At 38.9% G+C, this 26173-nt stretch overlaps 1 protein-coding gene across 1 annotated transcript; it reads left to right on the top strand.

Annotated features, from left to right (window-relative positions):
• Positions 1 to 843: 843 nt before the first annotated feature.
• Positions 844 to 25168, top strand: tnfaip8l3 (TNF alpha induced protein 8 like 3). The gene is made up of 2 exons (XM_004066908.4): positions 844 to 1123; positions 24093 to 25168. Exons 1-2 carry the CDS (start codon positions 1078 to 1080, stop codon positions 24653 to 24655), a joined length of 609 nt encoding a protein of 202 aa, XP_004066956.1. The 5' UTR covers positions 844 to 1077; the 3' UTR covers positions 24656 to 25168.
• The last annotated feature ends 1005 nt before the right edge of the window (positions 25169 to 26173 follow it).

Raw genomic sequence — 26173 nt, forward strand, 5'->3', positions numbered from 1 at the left:
TTGCACTACTGGAGGTTTTTGAGTTACTGACCCCGCTTTTAAGTTTTTTTCTTCTTTTTTTTCTATTCTTCTGAATAAAAGCATCACTTTTCAAAGTATACCCCAAAATTAAAGGTTCATCTGAATATAAGAAAAACAAACTACTTGTTTGATTTCACACATTATGCTGGGACGTTTTAAAAACCCAAATGACTTCTCACTTGTAGGAGGAAGTATGTTGAAGTGTTGCACATATCAATGCAATCTTGATGATACACATTCCAACTTTTAGGACTTGAGTTTAGAAACTGCAAAATCAATCGGCTTTCATTGTTACAAAACTCTAAGGCAAACATGTGCCATGCAAAAGCTTTGCTTTTTTTCTTGCCTTAGAAAGGTTAATGCTTGTATTTTATTTTTCCTAAAGATGGCTTTGAAAATCTAAAACTGAATGATCCATCACAAATTGGAAAGACATTCTAATTATATCCACCCGCTTAGCAGTTAAGTTATGAGTGACAGGGTCCACAAATGAGATTTTTTATTTTTTTCAACCAAAATTAAGCTTCAAACTCAATCAAACTGTTTTATATCATTTTTTGGTGAACGAGCCTTTACCATTGCTCAACTCAAACACAGCTTCCAGCCATAAACAGGGAGAAGGGAGAGAAGAAGGGAGGCAGAATAGGAGAAAGCACTCCCAGCATACAGAAAGAGGGAAAGAATGAGTTTGAGTGGAGCGAGCTGAGGCTGAGTGTGACAGCACTGAGCTCGAGGAGGAGGAGGAGGAGGAGGAGTGGCTGGGAAATAGAGGCAGACACAGAGAGGAGGGCGGGCTGAGCACAGGCGAGGAGGGGAGGGAACATCAGAGACGGGAAAATAGATGAGAAGGAGAAGTAAAGAGACAAGCTGAGGAAGTCCAGAGCTCCAAAAACAGGAGAACACTTCAGCAGTTTTCCTTCCTGCACTGCAGGCACCCAGGCAGGAAGCAGAAGTTTGGCAAACAAGGAGCGAAAATAGTAAAAATAAGAATTCTAGAGGGAAGGGAAACCAAAAGAGAAGAACAAGAGGGGTCCTGCAGCTTGAGTGAAGGGCACGATGGATTCAGACTCAGGGGAGCAAAGCGATGGAGACATCTCTGTAGGTAAGTCTGAACATCACTACAAATTAGATCTATCTATTTTTAAGTCAGTCATCAGACCACAAACCTCCACAAAGTGAGAGCAGGAACCCTTTTGCAACTGAAGCACTTCAGTCGACTTTAGCTTATTTGAGATGGATGAAAGCACGTTGATGTAAACTCTGATATTGGTGACAGGCAGAGCCTGACTGACCGAGCACATGAATGAAAGCCGGCTCAGTCACCACCGGGGACAGGCAAGCTCCAACACGTGCCGCCCAGCTTCTTCATCAACACCCAGCTTCAGAGAGAGCCCTGACTCCTGAAAGCTCCTTTTCTTGAATGGTTACCACCACCTGAGACCCACAATAATGTTTAGATCTGCAGCTCTCCGGAAGTCGTGTGTGTGTGTGGGGTGGGTGGGTGTGTGTGTATGTGTGTTACGGTGATTTATGGTGTCAGAGCATAGGGCGGTCACTTATTACAGTGATGACAATTACACTTTAATCCCGTGAACAGACAGACTTCCGAGGTACATCTCACTTTCTCAGCATCCCACACATGTGGGTGGTTTTCTGAGCAGGGACTTCACTGTATAGAGGAAGAATTCTGAAACAGCAACCTTGCAGAAACACTTTTCATTTCAAAGCGCTTGAACTACAGAGAACTGAAGGAAAACTTTCCTCCACACACTAGTTTTGCAGGAGTTTCTTTCAGATGGAGAAACGCTTGATGCTTGATATGTTTAAGAGTTATTAGAAAGACTTGGAGCAGCTTTAGTAAAGATCTAAAGTCCCATCCAATCATCTTTTGATCTATTAAAAAAGCGTTCAAGGTGGTCTTTTAATTATGATTGTGCCATTTCTAGGCAAAACCAAAAAACTTGTGTCGTTATGTAGTCTCTGCAGAGTGGCAGTAGTTCATTAGTAATTTGCCTCTGAATTGTGGGTGGGACTGTTGCTGCATATAGTAAGCCTGCCTCATTTCCCATCATCCACCTGTTTACACACTCCACCAAATAGCTTAAAGCCCCAAGCTAACATTAATGGTGCAACAAAAATGGTGAGCAATATTGGAGCTATCCAGCTGTGCAGTTTTGAGTCAGATGCTCTCGGACGAGGAAAACAATAACAAACATGGATCTACAAGTGGATGCATCAGAATAGAATGGAGCAGATAACTTGTGGTCTGAGGATTTTAGCTTTTACTACACACTCAAAAGCTTTTTTCAGCAACATGTTTTTCATTTGCTCCTGATTCACAATGATTTGAATAAAGAAAAACTTAGAAACACAATTTTCAGCTTAATTTTCTTCGTAAATGTCCCCCATCGTTAGAAAATGCCACAAGAACATGTTAAAAACACCAAAAACTTGCTTGTTATCAGAGTGGGTTTTTCAGTCTAAAAACATGCAGATTTTGATGTTAATTCTGCTCCGATGAACAGTCTGTCTGTCCATCTGGAGCATTGTCTGAATTTAACTCAGATCCTTTGCACAGGCAGCAGAACTTTAATGTTAGAGCACTAAGATTTTCAAGGTCAACGTATTTCCCTTTCATAGTTCTAAAAAAATAAAATAAAAAAAGAATGAACCACGAATGAAGCAGCTAATCTACAGAGACAGAGGCTTTATTTGTCTTAAACTTGCCAACAATCCATTTTTCCACAGATCTGGTGATCTTCTTATACCTCCATAAGCCCACGAAGTCCAAATCACATGGAAAGGACTTCAAACTTATGATTGTGGCTGAAAAGCATTGCACACAGAAGCAGAGGCAGGATTTCTTTTTTCCCGGTCGAGAGCCAGCAAGAGCCTGACTCATGCACAGAATGTGCGGCAGTCAATCGTCCTCAGTCAGTGGAAAAAAGAGCTGGAACGCCGGAATTTTAACATGGAAGATATTTTGAGAAGAGCTGAATTCTCAATTTCTCAGATGTGAGACACACATTTTTCTGGGACATGAAGGTGTTCTGGCGGCTCGGAATTCATCGTCGTGAAGCCTTTCCCCTGTGGTCACAGATGCAAATGTTTACTGAACCCGGACCCCACCCCTGATGCTTGCTTTAACAGAAACTGTTGAGATTGTTTTCAGCACTAGAGATTGCAGGTGGATTTCTCAGAAGTTAATTTTATCAGAATTTTGCTGCTTTGTGACCACAAGATGCAGAAAAGACAGCTTTGTTAAGGCGACAAGAAGAAACGGGTTTGGTGACATGTACATGTTGCATATCGATACTTTAAATAAGGGTGAGGTGGATCACAAAAAAGTTTGGCAAACAATGAACGCTTTTCATTTTATTATTGGGTAAAGAAGCAAAAAAGGTTTTGTGTAGAAAAATTGGTGAGGTGAAACTTTTGAAGTAGTTAAGCTCAAGAGGACTTTTCTGATGACATACTAGCACAGCCACTTGTGGGGGTGCCTTGCTCAAAGAGGTTCAATGGTGACTGTTTTAACCAAGAATACGCAATTCTAAAGACCTTTACAGTTTAATAGCTGTAATCTGAAATTGTTTGCAGGAAAGCTCTAACATTTTGGGTAAATGCTAGGAGGTCTGTGAGTCATTTTCCATTGCATGCATGAGAGTTCAAAACAAGTTCGTTGGACGTAAACCTTTAATCTACAAGTATACTTTTTTTTTTAGATTTTTTTTGTTACGTCATTACAAACTAAGTCGAACAATTAGTGAAAATTTTCATGTAAAAAAAGAAAGAATAAAGTGGTTAAAGACTATTCAATATTATATTTGAGCACTGAAATGAATTCTTATCAGTCTGTTGAAATTTATTTTTGAGCTGTTAAACTATTCTTTCAGTTTAAATAGATTTTCATTTTCGAAAGTGCCACAATCAAGTTATTAAATGCATGCTTTCACCATCATTCATTGACCATTTCTTTATTTCAGCAGCAAAAAACATATTTGTTGTTTTCTTGCAAACACTGACACGTTATCTGTTTAAAATCTACTTTTGATGGTTGAAAACTTCCGAATGAATTCAGACCAGATCCAATTGTAAATCAAATCACCTGATGACCTATTAAACCAGGATCCAATTAATTTAGAGAATCGACTTTAAAACCAACATCTGTATTCATGAATGCCGGACCTGCTGGAAGAATCTTTGATGCAAAGTTCAGCCTTTTTTCTTACCACCTGCTCCTCTAGAAACTGCTTGTTCTCATTTTTCAAACACATTACTGCACTCCTTGCAGGGTTGCACACTATATCATTTTGTGACAGCCCACAGGAGCTGAAACCAATAGATGTAACTCAAGTTTTAATACCTTCAAAACATTTACTTGCAATATTTTTAAACTGTCTTTTCTTTGGCTGAATATAAGATCTGCACTTCTAAGAGTGTAAAGGTTTTAGGATGGGCAGGAGGGAATTATAGAATATCAGAACTACATCTAAAAATGTTGGTAATATTATTTTAAAGGAGTTCTATGTGACATTCCATTTATTGGGCTCATAATTCAGGCTGACTGGGACATGGTAATGCAATTCCTGAAAGCCTGATAAAGTCTGATTTTCAGAGGATTTTTTAGGATGAAAATCCTCCTTCTTTTTTTACGACCGACATTACGTTGGAGGAAAGTGAAAAATCAGCCCACGGTTGACTTTTTCTTGATTCATTGTTGTGATGCAACTCTTAACGCCAAACCCCGTTTGACCATCTGTGAAACTATTTCTAGCCGTTTGTTTTTTCCGTCAATTTTCCAAAGGGAAGGCGGATTCTTTGAAAAGGGAGGCTGTTTGAATGTCGAAACAACAGCTGTGAAATCCATAAGGGTACCAGGGCAGTTGGTGTGTCTTCTATCTTGATTGCCATGCTGGCAGATTGGCCACAGGCTTTACACATGAGAGACACACAGGATGAAGCAGCACTGTAGCAAAAGCAGTGCTCAGACAAAGGTATGGACGCACATTTTTAATTTTTGATTTTTTGGTGTTGCTCCTTCCAGACTCTTTAATCTGGCCTGCAGATGGAGGGTGCACTAAAATAAGCCTCAGCAGGCTCACAGACATGCATGCACTCCAGTCACCAGCACTGGGCTCTATGAAACTGCTAAAAACTGTGGGGGGAAAAAGTGGAGCTGTAAGTGGAAAAGATGATGCAGCAGTCGTTTTTTCTTAGAGTTGCAGCAAAAAGACATGATTTCCAGATCAGCATGTGTGCACGGGTGGCATTTTTCCGACTGGTAGTGGGGCATTTGGAAAGAAAAGTGTCTCCCCACGGCGGAGCCATTGCTGAAACATGGAAGTAAGTCTTTTAAGCCCTGATAGATGCACACAGACGAGGGCTAAGGCTGTGGTTTCATTGGAGGGGCTGTTTGAAAAAGTAAATAGTCAGTAGTGGCGCCTGATGTTAGGAGCCAGTTCTTTGAGGGGGTGAAATTATGGAAAGCTGGACTAATGTCAGTAAGGAAAATATCTTGAATATATGTTTCTATATTTTATTATCACTATCAATTGTGGTGACATAGATTTTCCTGGACAGTTTTGCCTTTTTGGGCTCACTGGATCTCACAGGATTAAAATGTCTGTCGTGGAGGGAAGCCACTGTTGCCTGGAGTCATCTGTCTTCCCCCCGGTGTGCCCTCACCCCAAGCACATGGTATTAAGCTAAAATATTTCCCCAGTAGCAGCAAAAAGGTGCAAAGGAAAACGAGACAGAGTGGGAGGCAAAACATTTCACACTTTACTACAGGACATTTGAACTAAATTATGCTGAGTACAGTATTATGAAGTTGTGGTCGGAAAAAGTGGATTAGCTCATGTTCAGCAAAAAAAGATTTCGCAACACGCTGCTTTAAACTTAAGCATTTCATTGTCAAAAATGGCAAGAGTAAGAGCCTGCAACTTCTTATTCTTATGTCCCTAGAACAGCTTGGATTAGGATAAACTCCTGAAGTAATCAGTCTGAGTCATTTCAGGAGGGTAAAATAAAGAACTGAACTACTAAAGGACATAAATACATCCACAAATGTGTGTGTGTTCAGAGGGAATGTGTGAACCGCAGTCATTTCTTGGTCTTTCGTTGGCGGTGGGTTTGGCAGTAAGGAGCGCTGGAGCACTTTGGATTTACACTGCAGTGTGTCATGCAGAGCTCACAGTATATCTGGTTTAATCACTCCGTTCAAAGCAGGAGCGACCTTTTAATTTAAATGTTCAGCAGCTGAAGTCCTGCCACATTTCCTGGTTAACCTTTGCCTCACATACAGTACATATGAAACTTCTGGTTTATCCCTTTAAATAAAAATGTCTGTGAAAGGTGAGTGGTATTTAAACTCCTTGTAAATGGCTAAGTTCATCGGTGATGTCTTTAAATAAAACCCAGACTCCTCTGCATCTGGCTTAGATGACACAAATTACAGCTCGGAAATTCAAGACGTTTCTTCACAACACCAAATGAGTTCACCATGTCGGCGTAGGGAGAATATTGTAGGCAGGATGCAGCGTTTTAGCTCTGTTAAAGGGAAGCTGCAGACTGAGCTCCTCTCTTAGTGATTTGAGGGTCCTTGGAGCCTGAGTTTTAACACCAGTGAGAGTGTCTTGACCAAAGGCCAAAGATTCAAAGGAAGCTGGTCAGGCCTTGATATGGTGCATGTGAGCCTGTGAGTGTGTTCTCGCCTTTGCGTGCACGTGTGTGCCTCTTTGTAAACTATGCCTCAGCATGCTGGGACTTGGCCGAGGTCTATGAGAGAAGTGGCTCACCCAGGACCGGAAAACACTTGCTGCTCGGTGTGAATGTGGTGAGAAATGGACAGAGAAAGAGAGATGAAGCAAGAGAAGAAGACACCACAGCCAGTTCTGGAGACAAAAACAGATGATTCAAAACTGGATTCACATGTGCTCTGGGGTTGTTTTTTTGGGGCAAATATAAGTCTCAAATAAGGGAGTTTTGACAGCACTATGGAATAGAAACACATGGACACTTAATGCCACTTTCCTTTTTGCCACTCCCAACTAGTCAGTCACTCCCTCCTTCACCATTTCATAGTCTTTCATTTGATGAGACTGCTTTAGATGAGTCCTTTTAATAGGTTTTAATAGGAAAACCTTACACAGTTTTTTCATTTGTTGGTAATTGTGGCACCCCTTTACAGGCCGCCTACTATGATTTTAGTTAAACTTCCTCGTGCATTTACTGTAATAGTGCTCTTAAGGTCAAATTCAGAGTTTGCTGTAAAAACTACCGCACTTTCTCGCCTTCTTCCTCCTGAAATTAGCTTATTTCAATTTTGCACATTTTTCCACAAGACATTTAGAGCCTCTGATGTCACAAAATCTCAGTCTGTGATGGGTTACGAAGGTCACAGGGGAGCAGAGCAGCCAACCAGGATGCAAACATAGCTGTAAGAAAAAAAAGCATGCAAAATAGCACTAAAGAAGTCTGCAAAACAGCAAGACTGGAAAAGGTGAATTGCGATGTAGCGTGTGAACATTGTACTAGGTCTGCAGTATTGTTGAAGAGTGACACACCATCTTCGATTGTATCAGCTGGATGTAAAGGACACCAGTCAATCCTCGTTTTTTTTTTTAAATGAAGAAACTTACCAGGTATCTGTTGATGCAGTTTTTTTTTCTCATATTTAAAGCTAATGTGAAGAATTTGTCACAAATCTGCTTCCTAAATTAGAGAACTTTCTGAACTTTCCAGGAGTCAGCTAAAAACGTTTTTTTGTGCAGCAGCTGTAATTGCAAGCTGTCTTGTGTTTAATGAAACTACAGTGTGGGGAACTAGCTTTGATTTATAGCAATACATTTCCAAACGTTTTTAAAATAATACAAAATTGCATTGTCACAGAAACTGTGTTTATGTAGAACTAACCCTGTTGATCTGTATTACAAAGGCATAGTTTACAGCTTGTTCTTTAATCTCAACTAAATGTTCTCTTTTCCAAACTCCTGATGAATAAATATACTTTTAAAATGTTCTTAGTAAAATGTGTAAAATTACAACCTTTTACATTTCAGACAATGCTTTTCTTCCTTAAATGGAAAACTTTCTTTTCATGCTCTTGTTAACTTTTCGGCGTATCCCGTCAGGGGTCACCACAGCAAATAAGCTTTCACTGCTTCGTACAGATGGCTTGGCGGAGGTTTTTATGCCAGATGCCCTTCCTGACACATCCCTGTATTTCATCCAGGCTGGGGACCGGCACAGGGAGACCCAGACTTGGGCCCCCTTGTGGCCACATAGTTAGGCAGTATAGTGCCTAAGGACCCACACTGGATAAAGCTCATTGTGGCCCCGTTGAATTGAACCCTGATTTACTACGTGCCAGTACTGCACTACTGAGCTATCCATCCGCTTTCCTTTTAATGTGAAAACAGAAAAAGATTGTGGAACCTACACACCACAATCTACCACACGCTACCCTGGGACACAAATCCTGTCACCCTCTTGTCAGTGGGTGATTGTGGACATATGCATGCATGAACACTATAATGCAAAAGCATTTCAAAGGTATATTGAGACTTTGAAAATATAAAACCAGGTGATTTAAGCCAAAGCTAAATAACTGGTTCATCCTGGCCAGATATAGTTGAAGTGGTTTAGACAGTTTTTCAAGGTAAAACCAAGTCTAGATGAGCTGTTTTAAAACTTTTTCTGTCTTTCTTCAAACTTTTGGTACAGTAAAGTTCAGACTGCAGTCTAAATAAATTATCTTTCTCTGCTCTTTATTGGGCCCTAGTCCTAAAGTCTGCACATTTTTTCAAAGAACAGAGCTCTTTAATATACAATAAATGGCCAGAGATCTCAAAAAGCATTTTCACCACTTGTTTCACATTTCCTCCCATGAGTACACATAGCGATTCCTAATAGTGCACTCTGGGGAAACATGTCTTCTGAATTAAAAAAAAAAGGAAAAAAAATAAATCATTAAAAGATGAAGAAAAAAAGGAAAGCTTGCTGAAACTATCAGAGGGGAAAATCTGGGAGTCGTGTAAGTTTACCATTAATCATACTCAAGTATGTTTCCAGAAAAGCTCCCAGAGGAGCAAAGAAGCAAAGAGAGACAGCCTCCAGCCAGTTCCCATGCCCGGCTAACCAGCTCACAGCGGCCCGGCTCTTTATGATGGTTTAACAATGGAGGAACCACAGCTGGTGAAGACATTCACTTTACAGCAGAGAGGAGGTCATGGAGCGTCATTCTCACAGACCTACGTAATCCATGATGCATCCTAACAGGATGTCCTAGATACCACTTCTCATCCTCAATGGAGCACTTGCTCCTCTGGCCTTCATAACAAACAGGACTGCGTTGAAAGCCAAAAGCAAGCGGAAAAGGTCCAATCGCTGCCATATCTTTCCGTTTTGTCATTGTCCCTTCTGTTTTTTATTGTGACAGGAATCAAGCCTGCAGCACATGAATCAGTCAGATATCTTCTGCCTTTCTCTCCCTTTGGCTTAGCTCTCTTGCTCAGCTGTACCAGACTCTGACCATTAAAAGTAAGAGACAAAGAGAGACGAAGAATGAGATGAAATAATAACTATGGCTGGGCAGTGGCCAAAGGCAATCTCCCCATGTCCTTGTTGATTCAGGAAGGCTCTTAAGTGCCTTGGCCTGCACTTCTCGTCACAGTAAAGAAATTTAGATGTCTCCATTACAGCTGCTTAAACACGCATCTCTATTTTATTTAACTCTGAAGAGCAAAGACGACATGACCCTTCTGATCCCCACAGACATGTCTGACTCTGGATGCTCCTTCAGCTGAACTTCAGGTTGACTTGGAAGCACCTAAAGAGGAGTCTGGAGAACAGAAATAAGACTTGGACACAGCAAGATAAACTGCCTGCTGACTTCTGCACAGGGAAATCTATAAAGACATTAGTCCCTTGAAAGATAAAGGAAAAACCTAAATTCTTGACCCCTGCTGCAGCACTCTTACAGCATTTTGCTGACTGGATCACTTACTTGGTGACACGCCTGTCCTGTTTGGTTCTCTGCAGGATGTCTGTGTGTTCAGAGCATGAAAAGTATGGAAATCATGTGCAAAACACTCTGACCCATCTTTTTCACCTGTAATTTCACCATGACAATGCTATTGAATATAACATTACATCGTTTTGAAGGTCAGCGTTCAGCTGGTGAATCAGTCAGCACAGCATGAGCTTGATTGACTAGTAGAAAGACTCCTTTGTTTTTTTTATCTGTTACTCATCAGAGATTATGTCACCTCTTTTATATTTGGTTCATTTCAGAGCTGAACTCTTGATACCTGTTGACACCAGGAAGCTCACCAGTCACCAAATTGAGGCTGGCTGTTCCTCTGCCAAAAGCGAGACATTTTTCCTGAAACCAGCAGCTATCAGAGCAACAACAAGTAGACATTTCAATCTCCGAGAGAAGCTGAAGCACCAAAGACTTATGACGTCTTCATAGGGATCCACCGAAGGGCAAATTCATAGCCTGCAGTAAGAGAAGGGAACCAATGGCACAATTTGATCTTTTTTGAAAGTTGATTGAATAGTAGAACTACATTTTTGAAGAAGAAGAAGAACGAAGAAATGTGTTATGTCAGTGCTGAAGTAAGATGAATTCAGGTTGGACCTGGTCTCTCAGCATGCATTCTCTCAAAAAAATAGCCTTTAAATGTTTGATCAACCACACAATAGCTGCAGGATGAATGAGAAAAGGTTTAATATGGTAAAGTTTTGCAAACAAGCTACAGGAACACCAGTAATGCAGCTATGAGAAAAAAATAACGTCAGTACTATCCTACAGATGACGACAAGCAGCCTTTGCCTCCACTACAAGAGAGAATGTAAATCTATTGACTTTCGATTAAAGCTTTAACGAAGCTTCAGTGAACACCATGTTGCACAACAGAGTTGAAGAACCTCTACGACCCTAAACAGGAAAAAATAAATACAGGAAAAATTGGTGTGGCTAAGCTTTAAAAAAAATACAACAATGCCTTCATGATGGACCTAAAGAGGTCTTTATTTAAGATGTAGTTAAGGAGATTAAAGGAACATATTTAAAACATGCATCTTCCTGAATAGAGGAAAGGTTTTTAAAAACGAATCTGCTTTCTAAAAAAAAGCGAATTGATAGCAGATTTTCATGTAACACTATTCCCAGCTCCAAGATTTAATGAGCTGACAAAAAAAGCAACCCTCTGAGCAAAATGCAAAATGTCTGATCCAAAAAAATTTAGAGAGAGATTTAGAGAGACTATTTATCCCTTATTGTATGGGTTTTTTTCTACAGACTGAGCAAATATAACTCTCATGTCCTTTATTTCAACATGATTTTACAACCTCTAAAGAAATAGAAATATTTAGTTAAAGTAACTCAATCCAGATGGTTTCAGACACTTTTTTTGAACAGTTAATTGATTAATTTTTAAATCCTCCATGTTTGGAGCCTTTGATGTGCATTTTTTTAAGATGCTTGTTTTTTTCTGGATGGCTTTGAAAAGAAACTGCACCTGCAAAAATGTGAACACACAAGGCAAAAAAATGCTGATTTTTGTACTTTTTGTCTAGAAACAAATTTGACGTTTTTTTTTCAACAAGACTTTAAATAAAAATTACAATCCCTTTTGTTTAATCTGTGCTTAGTTAGTTATTATTTCAAATGGTTCAGGGCTGCAGAGTGGCGCACTCGTAGCACTCGTTTAGCACTCGTGCCTCACAGCAAGAAGGCCCATGGTTCAAGTCCCGGCTGTGGGACCTGAAACAGAACAGCAATGGGGGACCTTTCTGTGTGGAGTTTGCATGTTCTCCCCGTGCATGCGTGGGTTTTCTCCAGGGACTGCGGCTTCCTCCCACCGTCCAAAAACATGCTTCATAGGTTAATTGGTCACTCTAAATTGTCCATAGGTGTGAATGGGAGAGTGCATGGGTGTGTGCTAGAGTAGACTGCCCTGTGACAGACTGGCGACCTGTCCAGGGTGTCCCCTGCCTGTGGCCGGGATAGGCTTCGGTAGCCCCGTGACCCCAAAAGGGATGAAATGGAATAGAAAATGAAAGAATTAAAATGCTTCAACTCAAAATACAGGCTTAAAAATAACTAAACTAAACTTCTCAACCAAAACATCGAATGAACTTTTAAGCTATATGGAAAAAATGTTAGTGAAGTCATAAGGAGATTAAAAGTGAGTTATTTTTTAACCTCACATCAAATTAACAACACAGCACAAACCTGCAGTGCACAGCCTGTTTCCCCATTTTGTTTCTGCAGGTAAAGAAAATTCCTTCAAGCTTTGCTTTCATCAAGAAACTAACACTTGCATTGAAACAAACTGAGTGTGCGAGGACAGCATGCCCGACTCATCTTATTTCTGTTATAAGGAAGCTTTGCAGGTCAAAAATCATGAAAGTAAAGACACAAAATGTCAAAAAAAAAAAAACTAAAGCCTTCAAGTCTAACTGCATTTGTTCCACAACATTGGGCAGCAAAGACTGAAACACTGTCCACCAACTTCCCTGTTTTAGGATTGGCACATGACAAAAAAAACGTCTCTCCTGCTTTGCCAATCTGGATTAGCTGGAAAAGAACACCTCCTCTATACCTCTCAGGCATGGTCAGAGCGCTGCTCCAACAGGCCATTAAAACCCCTTTTACTGTTGCTGAATGAGCCACTCCATTGTTTCCTCGAGCAGTCACAAAGGCTCTGCTGTAGCTCCTCACCGAGAAGCAAAAGCAAGAAAAGAGGGTCAAGGCTGAAAAGACAGGAAAGTCAAGATTTCGGTTTTCCTTTATTGTTGTACAATTTTTCTAACATCTCCGAGGTGCTGAAACATTGTGCTTTCTGAAATGGTAGCTCTAAACTGCTTTTCCTGAAGTGTAAGCACACACTTTTTGGATCTGAAATAAAATGCAGGAAAGATTGGTTTTTTAGCACATTCTCAGCCAAACATGCAATAAAGTCAGGAAAGCGACGTAAAATTTTCACAGGAAATGTTTAAGCCACTCCTGGGAGAAAGGCAAAAGAGCCATGGAAAAGCGGGTTGCAATTGCATACACATGTAAACATGAGATTCTTTGTGATAGCTGTAAATGCACCTCGAGGAAGAACTGCAGAGCTCAGCTGCTTTTTTGTTTGTTGCCCACCAAAGATCAGCCTTGCAGCTTTCTGCACATCTGAGATAGGTTGTCTGCCAGCAGCTGCCACCATCTGACCTGCTAATAACCTTCAGAGAGAACGACATATGAGTAGCAGCTGCCAGTTAAGTAAACAGATGTCTTTATTTTTCATTTGACTCTGCTCCTTCTAGTCTTTTCTCTACCATCACATGTTTGCCGCATGTAAAACTCCAACCCCAGCAGAATGAATGTACATGAACACCTGGGTGTGTGTGTCTGTGTTGTGTAAGCACAAAACGCTGGATGCTGTCGTAAGAGCCGTAAAAAAGGGGGAATAATATAACCTGCATCTGTGCTGATAGTGTGACCTGGTTTTTTTCCACACTGAACACAAACATGTTGTCATTAAAAACCCCAAACAGAGAAGCTGGAGGATTGTATTACACTGTATATGTATGTGGTTGTATTCCTGCATGTGGGTGCACAGGTCTGCTTACTCTCACTGTGAAGAGCCATTATTTCATTAAGTACGTCTCTTGTTTTGTGTTCACAGTCCATCCTATTCCATTCATTTTCCCCCCAAAAAACCAACTCAATGAACTGGAGGCTCTGGGATCCAGTCCTTTAGCTTTCCTCGAAATTTTATTTTTTCCGGGCAAAAACAGAATAATGTCCACCATAATAATGTTCCACGACGCCTAATGCATATGTAACTCTGTAATTCTGTGGTTTAAAGAGAGGCAACATAGTAAAAAAACACACACAAATGGTTACATGCTGCAGAATAATGACCTGGCAGCAATAAATCTTAGAAACTAAATGGAAACTAAATTGAAAACCTTGTTTCTATCAATATCAATGGACTTGCAATAAAAAAAGAAAGAACTTTAAGTAACAAAGTGGCAAAAAATATGCTAGACTGAGAGTTGCAGACTGAATAAACTGATCTGCAAGACTGAGGACGTGGTGGGAGTGAAGCTGAACACCGTAGAGGCAGTGATGAAGAGAAGGATGCTTCAAAACCTGCAAAGCATCCTGGATAACTCCGCCCATCCCCTCCACCAATACAGGAGCACACAGACAACGAGACTGAGCGCCACAGAAAGTCTTTTCTTTCCTGTGGCAATACACCCCCTTTATGAAAAGTTTTGTACAGAAACACCAGAGAGCATTTTATATTGATTTTAATGTACACACTGCTCATATGCACGTTTTCTTTGTTGCATGTTGAAATTTGGTGATTGGAACTCTGCTAAAAATGGTAGTTTACTCCTGGGATAAATAACGTTTTCTCATTCTGACTCTGCTTTTAGTAATCATTCATGAAAGTGGCAGCTCTAGCTAGAATGGTAAACCACCCCACATGACTCAACCCCAAAACAAAGTCCCTCATCGGATTTCCTTCAAACAAGCTGTGACAAAATTCTATCGTTTATTAGGTTTACACTCACAACTTAATAGAGTAAAACAAAAAGTTATTTTGCATGTATTTGTATGTTTGTGGGAATGTATGCGTGTGTTTGTTCTGTTGTTGTGCCTAAATGTGAATTTTTGAAAAACTTGCTCGTGATAGTGGAATTAGATGAATCCTAATTCTCATCTCCTGATTTTCTGGTTTAAAAGACACTTGATTTGTGAATGAGGAATTAGAAGGTTGCATTTCTTGTCCAGGAAAAGTGGCAGAGAGTTGCAAAAGGTTTAAGAAGTTCCATTCTTTGAAATACAGTACATGAGTTTGACAGCCCAAAATAAATGCGATGCTCATTTCAAAATGCAGAGCCGAGAACAGCCTACCTTGATTTTTTTTTTTTTTGCTGGTTTTCTCTTCATAGCGACATCTACTTTCTCAAGATAACAGACCAAGTCCAGAGTGACATTGTCTAGTCCTTCCAGTCTGCCACTCTCTTGCATCATTCTGTTTCCATTCAGATGGCCTGATCGCCTCATCTGGTTACTGATGAAAACAGCAGCAGGATCACTGAACCCGGGGCAACCTTCCCCTTAAATGCTGATGCCTGAAGTTGTCAGCACAATCTGTTAGACCACGATCAAAGTCATCAATAAGTAATTGATCAGTTCTTCTGGTGTTTGAAATTTTCTCTGATAAACGCCTTTGTTTTGCTATGAATGTGTAAAAAAAATGAATGAAGTATATTCTTCATTATCACAACATAACATATCTCTCGATAACGACATCCACTGTCTAGTTATCACCAGAAAAAAACTTGTTTTTGGATGATAATGAGATAGTAGATTTAATCACAAGAAAACAGGCAAAAAAAAGCTGGTAGGCCGTTCTCAGTAGGAGAAATGTTATGAATATGAATAAAGATTTGTTTGCACTACAGAAAAATGTGCATCAAGGGATGAACCTAGGCCTTTGATGAAAAAACCCCAGTCTAGACACTTATGGTGGTTAGAGGCCGAAAGGTGAAAATGTTTGTGCTTGGCCGAGAAAATGGTGGGCTATTTAGTAACTGGTTCAGAGTGAAGGCCTCATCAATAATAGTCTGTAGAGTGCCATGACAACCCAGTGTCCCTTTTAGAGTGAGGTAGATCATCCTTGTTGAAATTGCGCCAAAACGCCTCACTTCATGTATTTTAAGTCAAAGTATTCTTGCAATCAGGGGATGAATGAAAAAGTCTAAGCTTTGGTGAAATTTTCATTTTACAAACTTGAGATTCTTTGTAGTTTCATGCACATGAAAGTAAACCTTCCCTTTAAAACCAGAGAGAAAGACAGACGTGAGCTTTTTCACACTCAGACATGGCCTTCAGACAGTCAAAAAAAAGGATGTGTGATTTATCACTGGTTTGACATTTACCTTTGAACAAGTCACTGTCCAGACTCAGCTGCTCCTCACAGACTCCAGACATGGATAAAGCTGCAGACAGGCTGTACAAAGCAAATAGGTGCAAACTGGAAGATTTGATTTCTGCCTTTGTTTAAATAAATAGTTCCAAACAAAAGGTCCAGAAAAAAGCATGATATTTCAGACGTTTCAGTAAAAACTGCCCTTGCTGCAGATGTGTTGAATGTTTCCAAATAAATAATATAACCCAAGCACAAATAACACCATCACTTATAACTATTTATTGATTCCAAGAAGCAAAAAGACTTGCAAGGACTTTTCCCTGTAATTTTCTATATTTGTTCAAAATTTTACCAGAAGCATCAATCAAAACTGGGTTAGACCTTTCCAGCTTTACTGTCTTTTATTGTCGATATGAAAAGGCAGTTAGTTCTCTGGTTCATCTGACAATACTCAGTATTCAGTCTATCAAAGAGGTATTTTTTTCGGCTGTAAGGTTTGTTACGGAACAGATACAAACAGGTCTTCAAGTGTTTCCTTTGACGGATGTAAGTGTTTTGTTGCATTCAGCTGGTAAGAGTCCTCATCTTCTTGTTTCTGCATAAAAAAGCCCACAGCAAAGCCCCATGAGCACATTTCACATTCCACATTCAAGATGTTCACATCAGTAAGTCATTAAGAGTTAAAGATTTATCAGAGAACATGAAAGCTGTAAACGTTTCAAAGTCACCCCGTTAACCTCCAGAAAAACATTTTTATTTTTGTGGATTTGTTTGAAAAGGACATCATAAGCTTTTTGGATCTACAATTTATGCTTTCTTTTTTTTTTTTATCTCGGGCTGCAGTTGATGTCATATGTGGTTATCTGCTTTCTCATACGTTTCTATGAGTAAAATCTTGTTTCTGGGCTGCAAACTGGTACTTTACGACACGATTTGATAAAGTATAATGACAGTAAAAGACTTAGAACAGCGAGCTTTGAGCTGCATGCAGCCTCTGTTTTTATTGTTCTGGGAATGACATCTTTCTCTGCTTCTCCTTTACTTGCTTCTACAAGGCATTTCTAGCTTATTAAAAAAATCACAAATGTTTTGAATAACTTTGCAAGTTGGAAGCTTCACGCCATTGTGGCACAAAACCCTGGTTTCACATACGTGTGGCTCTTGCAGTCTCCTGTTGATAACATACATTCCTCATCCACCACAGCTCTTTTAATAATAATGTCTTTTACCATTATCTGAAAATTAACCCGACTGGAATGCCAGACCTTCTAGCAGTTTAATGAGCCAATAAATGTTACATGCAAATGGATTCTCTACGTGATGAAGCAGCCCGTTTGAATGACTTCCTTCATGCTTCAGCGTCTCACTTCTAACCTGATTTGTTTGTGCAGCGATGTCCAAATGTGCTCAGCAAATTCACCACGACCTGGCACGGGAATCGCACCTCACATACTCATTTACTCTGCTGTTGTCAGCAGGAAAAGGGTTAGAAAAAGTTGCAGATTGCTTTATCATTGGGAATATGTTGGGCTTCTCATTTGCACGTTAAAGTTAACTTTAACTAGATCAACCTTTGACGTTAAAAAAACCATTGGGTTCAGTTTCTTACTGACCAAAACCCAGTGAGGGCCACAAAGTCCTACTTCACTGTTTAGAAAAATACACCTCATTTATGCTTTTGTGACCATTAACCCTTGCGCTAACCTATGACCCCCCCCCCTTACATTGAAGTGCTCTCCCTACCATGACAAAGGTGGATAAAGGTGAAAAGGATTTCATGTAATCCATGGACACCAGTGAAGATCACAAATCATTGAAGAAAAAAGGTTCAGCGCACTGTCTTGTGGGGTCTAGATGACCCAACCCCCAGTGTTAAAGTGCCTAGAATAGCACAAGGGCTAATTGATAATTTTTTAGAATTCTAAGTTCCTTTACTTTTGACAGCGGCACTTACAAGTACACCCTGTGTCAAATTAAATTGTCCTGTTGCAGCAGATTTGCTTAAATAAAAAATATATTTGAAAAAATTAAATTTCTATCAATGTGACTTTGGTAAGCCTTCATCCCTTTTCTCATTTTATCAAATAAGAACAAGACAACAATAAAAAAAAAAACTTGAATGGGCTTTAAGCTTATTTAAATAATAAACCACTCTGATTATAGATTAAACCCTTTACCACCCTTTTGCTAACTGTCATGGTAAAAATGTAAACATTAATGACAAAACGTTATGAACAAATTAACAAAAATAGAAAAAAAAATCATTATTTATTCAAATTGTAAGCATTTTTTGTCAAAGTCAAAGAGCTGCAACGAAGGGATAAAGGAGCTGCATGTGGCTCAGGAGCTTCAGGTTGCAGACCCCTGGTCTAGATGGGTCAATCTTCTCAGAATGCCCCCCTTCAGAGTGCAGGTTTGGCTGGTCTCTATGTTCCACGTTGGATGTATGTGTTCTGATGCAACACAGCAGAAAGTGTTGGCTCAGCCCTTTAAAAACATCGGGCCAGACAAAGAGAGGCTGTCTGGTCAACAGCCGCGGTCTGAGACCAGCAAGCACCTTACTAATCCTGGTGTTGAAAGTAAACTTCACCAACTCCCAAAACACTCTTACGCAACCGTTTTTGAGGACCGGCGCTCCCGCCACTGGCCTTCACCACTGGTTTGTTTTCAGTCACTGATTCCCACATGACACGTAGATCCACACAATTTCATTTTGTCCAAGCCTAACACTTTGGGACAAGTGGGGAGGAAAGTAATGAGCAGGTAGTGGGGAAATAGGGGGGAACAGGAGGGTGACGGGTTTCTGGTCTTCTCCTATCTGACAGCTTGGATTCCTCCCTAACTTGTTCTGACATTCTGGCTCATGCGTGCCGCTCACCCGTCTCTGGGTGACAGGCCGTGTGTGAGTGTGAGAAAGCTCGGGCTCGCTTGTGTCCTCACGTGCATGATTCCTGAAATTATCTTCCCTCAGTCACTCCGGGTGCTAAGCAGAGGCTCTGAATCACCCACCTCTCTTTATCAATGTTTTTTTCCATCCACACATTTTTCATTTTATTTATTTTTTTGTTCTTCTGGGATGTGCAAACGTTAAAGCAACAATCAAAGAATGTGAGTGTAGAAACACTTACCAGACCTCCAAACCAGATGCATGCAGTGCAGGGAGAGGCAGAAATATAACTGCTCTCACAGTCAAATACACACAAAAAGTTCAACCTGTGCAGTTTATTCAACTTTTAGTGTGGGTCAAAACGAAATGAATTTAAGGAGCGAGTTGTCATACAAATTGGAATTATCCTGATCGTCTCCACGACCATTTCTTAGACAAGGCCAGCTTTATTGAGCAAGCTGTCACCTTGGTCAGTCTGCCAGGGTTTCAGAAATGTATCCTGTTGGGTTTCTGAATATCAGATGCAGGAACAAAGAGCTGCTTGAGAGAAACAGGAAATGATGGTGACAAAGAGAGTCTGTTGATGTGGGCCATGGATCTGCCTAATGAAAACCAGCTTCATCACGCCTCTCCTATTTAAATATCATGGAAACTTTTGCATTGCGTATAGACAAACTGTTCATTTGTCAGCTGAATTCTGAATGAATAATATTCTTTCTTTTTGCCAGAGTTTCAGGTGAAATGTTTATGATCTAAATGTTAGCTGGTTACAAAAATTTGATTTCTCCTAAATTAAGAAAACTACAGATTATTATAGAGACACAACAAATTAACCACCTGAGCCATTTACCACCAAACTAACTATAAAGTAATCAAACTTATTTTCTCTATATTATGTAAAAAAAAAAAAAAAGTATTTAATTATATATTTGAACTTGCAATGAACAAAGCATGAATACAACCATTAAAATTAGCAAAGCTGCATAAGCTCGGCCAAGCATTAAGGAACAGGCTGTGTCTTCCACTGAATACATTATTTCACACATCAGCTGAACAGTTGGACACTAATTTGAGTACTTTTCCAAAAATGTCCTTAAGTCTTATAAAACTTTGTATTATTGCCTTGAATGAACTTCTGTCACTAAAGAATGTTGTGGTTGCAATGATACAATTTTGCAACAATGAAATTTATATTTAAGGTTTTATTTATTAATAAATAAAATATATGCATATACATATATATATATATATTTACAAATATATATATATATATATATATATATATATATATATATATATATATATATATATATATATATATATATATATATATATATATATATATATATATATATATATATATATATATATATATATATATATATATTCACTGCATTTACAAATGCAGTGCAACATATAAATAATTATTACATTTTGCATTTAAAAATATATAATAGTATTAATATAAATATTAATACTTTACTATTTTAAATGCAAAATATATAAATATTGCATTTAAAAATGCAATGTGTATAACCTAATTAACCCATTCGTGCACTTTTTAGCACTAAACACTTTTTTCCATGCATTTCCCCTCAGTCATGAAGTAACAAATGTAACATAACTCAACATAGAAAGACACTTTCTTGTTTTCTTTTTTTCAATGACCAGGACTTCTGTCTAGCTTTTCATGCAGGTTGCAGTGGAAGCATTAATTTATCCAATGTTAAAAAACACTACCAATTGGCTTAGAAAGAAGGCAGGTGTGTCATCTTTTTCCTCCTTAACCACATTTTTCTCTCTTGCAGTGCATGGAGGGCAGGGAAAACAACATATTCTGGGGGGAACAACTTAACAAAGAAATTTGCCATATTGCAAGTAAATGTCATGGTGGACTAATGATATTACATAAAATGTCATTTAGCCTCAGATCTACACAGGAAATGCCACTTCTCTACGTTCATATAAAATGCCACAGATTGGATTTGTCCCAGCTGAGCTTCGGCTTTTATCCTCTCTTGTTGGTGCGTGTATAAAGAACAAACTGCCAAATGATGGGTTGATGATGTGAATTCTAAATACTCAAACATCTGTCATATTCAATCAAATTATAATGACAACAAAGCAGGTGTCCCACTTTTGTGCTCACTGCTGTTCTGTTCAAAGCGCACTGTGACACCTCCATCCATCTTCCTCCTCCCTGTGTGTTCAGATGAACATGAGGAGGAGGACAAGGAGGTTGACACTGAGCCCAGGGAATAAGAAGGAAAAATTGTAGCCTCTTTTTTTGACTTTCATCATAATAGGAACTATCTGGTGTGTAATTTGACACTAGGTGGCACCTAAATTGAACCACTTTTCCTCCCTCACACTCCTCACATTCAAACGATCTTCCACCAGTGATGCTACAAGGACACAAGCAACCTTTCATGTTTGCCTCAGGAAACTGTGACTTCAGTGGCACACAACTCAAAACATCAACTATGGACCTGAAGAGAGTCCGTCTTCCAAAGAGGGTTTATTAACTGATGTTCCTCCTGCAGAAAGCTGCTCTTCCTGCACCAGCTTGCCTCAGAGCAAGGCTGCAGCTCTTTTTCTGCACATTTGTTTTAGTTTACGCTCAAATATTCTATTATTTTGCTTTTTATTTTTTTAGGTTATTTTCAACCTCAAATCACAACATGGCACAGGCAAAGTCTATTTTTGTTGTGTCAGAACCATACAGGAGGTGATTGCTTAAGTCCTCCACTGTCAAATTGGCTAATAACAATTTGTTATTATTTTTCCGTCACACAATCCAAGGTTTCGCAATGCAAAAAAAGAGAGCAAGAAAAAAGGAAAGAAATGTGCTGAAATCTTTTCCAATCGTGGATTTAACTCTTGTGCTATCTTAGATGACCCCACCCTTCCATTGACGTGTTCTCCCTACCATGACAAAGGTGGATAAAGGTGGAAAGATTTCATGTAATCCATGGACACCAGTGAGGATCACAAATCATTGAATATAAAAGGTTCAAGGCACTGTATAGTGGGTCTAGATGACCCAACTCCCAACGTTAAAGTGCCTAGGACAGCACAAGGGTTACAAAAGAAAAAAATGAAAGAATTGCTGAAAAGAGGAAGGTAAAATGGACACTCCATAAAAATTCTGCAACAACACAAATACATTCATATATTTTTATATTGACGGCTTTCATTAAGTTTTTGTTAACTTAACAAGATTCAAACTATATGTTTATTCATGTTTCAGCATCTGAGTTTATGCAGTTTCAGAAATATTCATACACATATACAGGTACATACATACTTTATATATGCATACACATTTTCCACACACATATACACATACAAAAATACATGCATATTTACTAATACAAAATATTATTGACCTTTTTTTTTTTCCATTTTTACTAATAACAGTAACCTAAAATTTTTTAACCCTATTACTAATTTATCCGAAGAATTCCAATATTTTGTTCCACAAAACAGAAATACATCTCCTTTTTACATTTGTTCTTGCTCTACATGATTCAAAAATAAAATTACCCCACAAAATGATGTTCTTCTTTTCTTTAAAAAAAATGACTGAACTCGCAAGGGCTAAATATTTTTAAAGGCACAAAAAGAAATTTCCAATATTCTTACACACACAATATCTGTAAATTTTAATGTTTTTGATTTTTTAAACATTGCATTTGTGGACTCACAAAAACCTACTTTGTTTATTACTCTAATTTGCTCTTTTCTGAAGTTCAATTATTGGATCAATATTTTTTTTGTATATATTTCCCCAAATTTCATATAATACTGGACGTATGGAAGAATTAAGGTTGAATATAAAATATACAAGCGTTTTTATTCAGCGTTCCTTGTAGTCAATAATGACTCCAAGGAACTTTGTTTCATTTCAGTTCCACCAAAATGAAGTTTAATATTATTCTTTGCTTTATCTGTATCAAAAACAATTCATTTTATTTTACTTTTATTTAAAATACTTAGATGGTAATCTCAAAGTATTTTATTAATTTAATCAACTCCCTTTCTGCTTCTAAAATTAATTGAAAAATATCTTTGCCTTAACAATATAAATTTGTATCATCTGCAAAAATAACAAGCTCTAAAATTTTTGATACATTGGCAATATCATTTTAAATAAAGTACGAACAATGATGGTCCTAAAACAGGGCCTTGGGGAATTCCACATGTGTCCACATTTGTTCTGATACTTTACCATCAATTTTAACATACTGAAGTCTTTTTGTTGTGACAGTTAAAAAGTTGTGAAAACAGAATATTTTCCATTAATTGCTATGAGTCAGAGTTACCAAGAACATTTGCTGGAAAGTCAGAAAACAATCGATAAAGTAACAGCAGTTGTGTTTCCAGTCCAAAGGTGACAAAGAGAATTTACTTGTGTGCATTGCAAAAACTGAATATTAAGAAAGTAAAAAAGAAAAGTCGCTTGTTTCAAGAAAAATTGTCTTATCTTCTGTCTTGCAAAAAAAAAAAAATTTTATCAAGAACGTTTTTCAACAGCAAGAAAATCGTAGTTTTGGGAAATAATTCTTCAGTGACTAAAAGCTGAATTTTTGGTAAGACCATTTTTTCTACAACTTTGGACGATTTTTAAAAAAAATCTGTTTTTGTAGCGTATACATATGCACTACAAAGACCATGTCTCAAACATTTTTGAACATTTTAGTTTGGGTTGGTAAAGACCAAATCTTGTACTAATGTGTGCATGTGTATGTGTGCACATCAGTGCATGTGTGTATGTATGTAAGGTGTGTCTTACAGCATTTTGTACCAGTGATAGCAGCTATTAAAAATGTTTAGACCTTTTTCATAAGATAGAAACGTTGTACTCAGGATTAGCTTAGATCAGTGTGGTGCCAAAAGGCCGATCACCATCAACCAGTCTATTGCAAAGGAAGATTACGTCAATCAAGGGCCATCAAAAATAAATAAACAAAAAAATACATTCATTCTCTGATGCATACGTCAGTGCACATGCATGTTTACCCATACTGTGCACCAGGCTCCACTGGCAAATATTGAGTTTTTCTTGCTCCTGAACTTCAGAAAGTTGTTAGTGTTTAGCATCAAACCCCAAACCGTGGATGTAGCTGCTAATGTAAAGTGTGGGAACCCCTGGTTTAGAATAATGGTTTCATGTGGTGTAATTGTCAGATCTATAAGATATCCCTAACCTTGCTCTATTGTGTCCTTCTTTTTCACTTCAGGACAGGAGAGCTTCAACTCTCGGTCCTTGGCCCTGCAAGCCCAGAAAAAGATCCTCAGCAAGATGGCGACCATGGTGGTAGCCAACATGCTGACAGATGACACCAGCAGTGAGATCCTGGATGAGCTGTACAAGGTGAGCCGGGAGTTCACCAAGAGCAAGAAAGAGGCTCACAAGATCATCAAGGATGTTATCAAGATCTCCCTGAAAATTGGCATATTGTACCGCAACCACCAGTTCAGCCAGGAAGAGCTGGACACAGTGGAGCGTTTTAAGAAGAAGATGAACCAGGCGGCCATGACGGCGGTGTCGTTCTACGAGGTGGAGTACACCTTTGACAGGAATATTTTGTCAGAGCTCCTGTTCGAGTGCAGAGACCTGCTTCACAGCCTGGTCGAGCAGCACCTGACGGCTCGCTCGCACGGGCGCATTGATCACGTTTTCAACCATTTTGCTCATGGGGAATTCCTGGCTGAGCTGTATGGGGATGGAGAGGAGTACAGACTCTCTCTGAGGAAGATCTGCAATGGAATAAACAAACTCCTGGATGAAGGAACACTTTAACCTCTTGCATTTGCCTTCTTTTCATGTCTTGTTGCTCTATTTCTTGCTGGTGTGTCCTTTTGTTTCTTTGCCACCTCCCCACCTCGTGACATCCACATCCTTTGTCATTTTACGCTCTCATCTTTTCCGCAACCATTTCCATGGGGATCATTGTGAAGTCATGCTGCTTTGGTTCAACAACAGATTTTTTGTGACTGTCTCTTCACTTAGTCGACCGTTGCTGCAGACCAGAAACTCTGTATCTCTCTGTAGGCATTGTATGTTTTCTTTTTGTGCAAACGTATACTGTACCAATGGCCAAAAAACACACAGTAGTACTTTTGGATGTGGAGGATCAGTCAAAGTTTCTGTTTGTGTGCGTGTTTGCGTGCACATGCACACGTGAATGTGTGGAATCAGCTTGAGTAATTTTGTGTTGTGTTTGTACTGTACACCTGCAGTGTGTCATGGTGTGTGTCGGTCTTCGAACAAGGGTATAACATGTATCTTTTATTAAAGATTTCTTCAAATCCAGTTTATTGTGCAGTTATTTGTATAGATCAACAGGATTTGTCATGGCAAAAGTGATTTTTGAGTCAGAAATCAAGGAAAATAATAGTTTTCCTGTCCACCAACACCTTGGTCTTACTCAATAACCCATTTTTTTCATGATATTTCCAAACATACAAAGTTGAGGTCATGCGAGCACAAAATTGGAGCCTTTCGGTCAGCAAATAGCCTCCCACCGAGTTTTGACATCGTGGAAGAAGAGGTCCACTAATGCATTAGCTGAAGACTCTGAAGTTTGACCTCACACTGCAAACTGTTATGAGTGTGCTACAGGAAATGCAGCTGAAATGGCATAATAACTAGGTTTTCCAAAGTCATTTCACTTTCCAGAGAAGAGAGACACAGCTTTGTGTTGTTATCGTTGATCTGCAATATGCAGCAGATTTCACATTGTTGTTTTTTTTTTATTATATAAAGCAGAATATGGTTCCAGTCTGACAGCTTCCGTAATTAGTTTTTTTACACAAACCATTTGCCAATGTCCTGTTATTTAACTCTTCAGCTCTCACCAAGTGACAAACACTGAACTTCCAGACTGAAACTTGTTCTTGAAGAAAGATATCGCTGCCAACTCCAAATACAGCGAACAATCACTGAAGGCCAAAAGCAGGTGAGTAAAATGTTTTAATGCTTCACCACAAGGATAAACTTACATGCAGCCTAGTTTCAACAACTGCTTTAGCTTTGTGTCCAAGATACAGGAGATCCAGATTTAAATTTATACACCTCACTTTTGTCCTCATATTTTTACCCAAATTGGGCTGTTGTATTTGTACAGGACCATCAAGTTCTCAGTTCTATAAAATACTTTCTGGCCTTTTTATATCTTCAAGTGTCTATTAATCACAATTTTCCCACTTTTCTTGTTTTGTTTTTATTGCTCAGTAGTAATTGTTAACCTTAACTACAGTAACAAGTTATTTTAAATGTCCAGTGGAAATTTTGAAGTTTTCCTAAGAATATAATGTT

This window comes from Oryzias latipes, chromosome 3 (assembly GCF_002234675.1).
Source record: "Oryzias latipes chromosome 3, ASM223467v1".
Lineage (NCBI taxonomy): Eukaryota > Metazoa > Chordata > Actinopteri > Beloniformes > Adrianichthyidae > Oryzias > Oryzias latipes.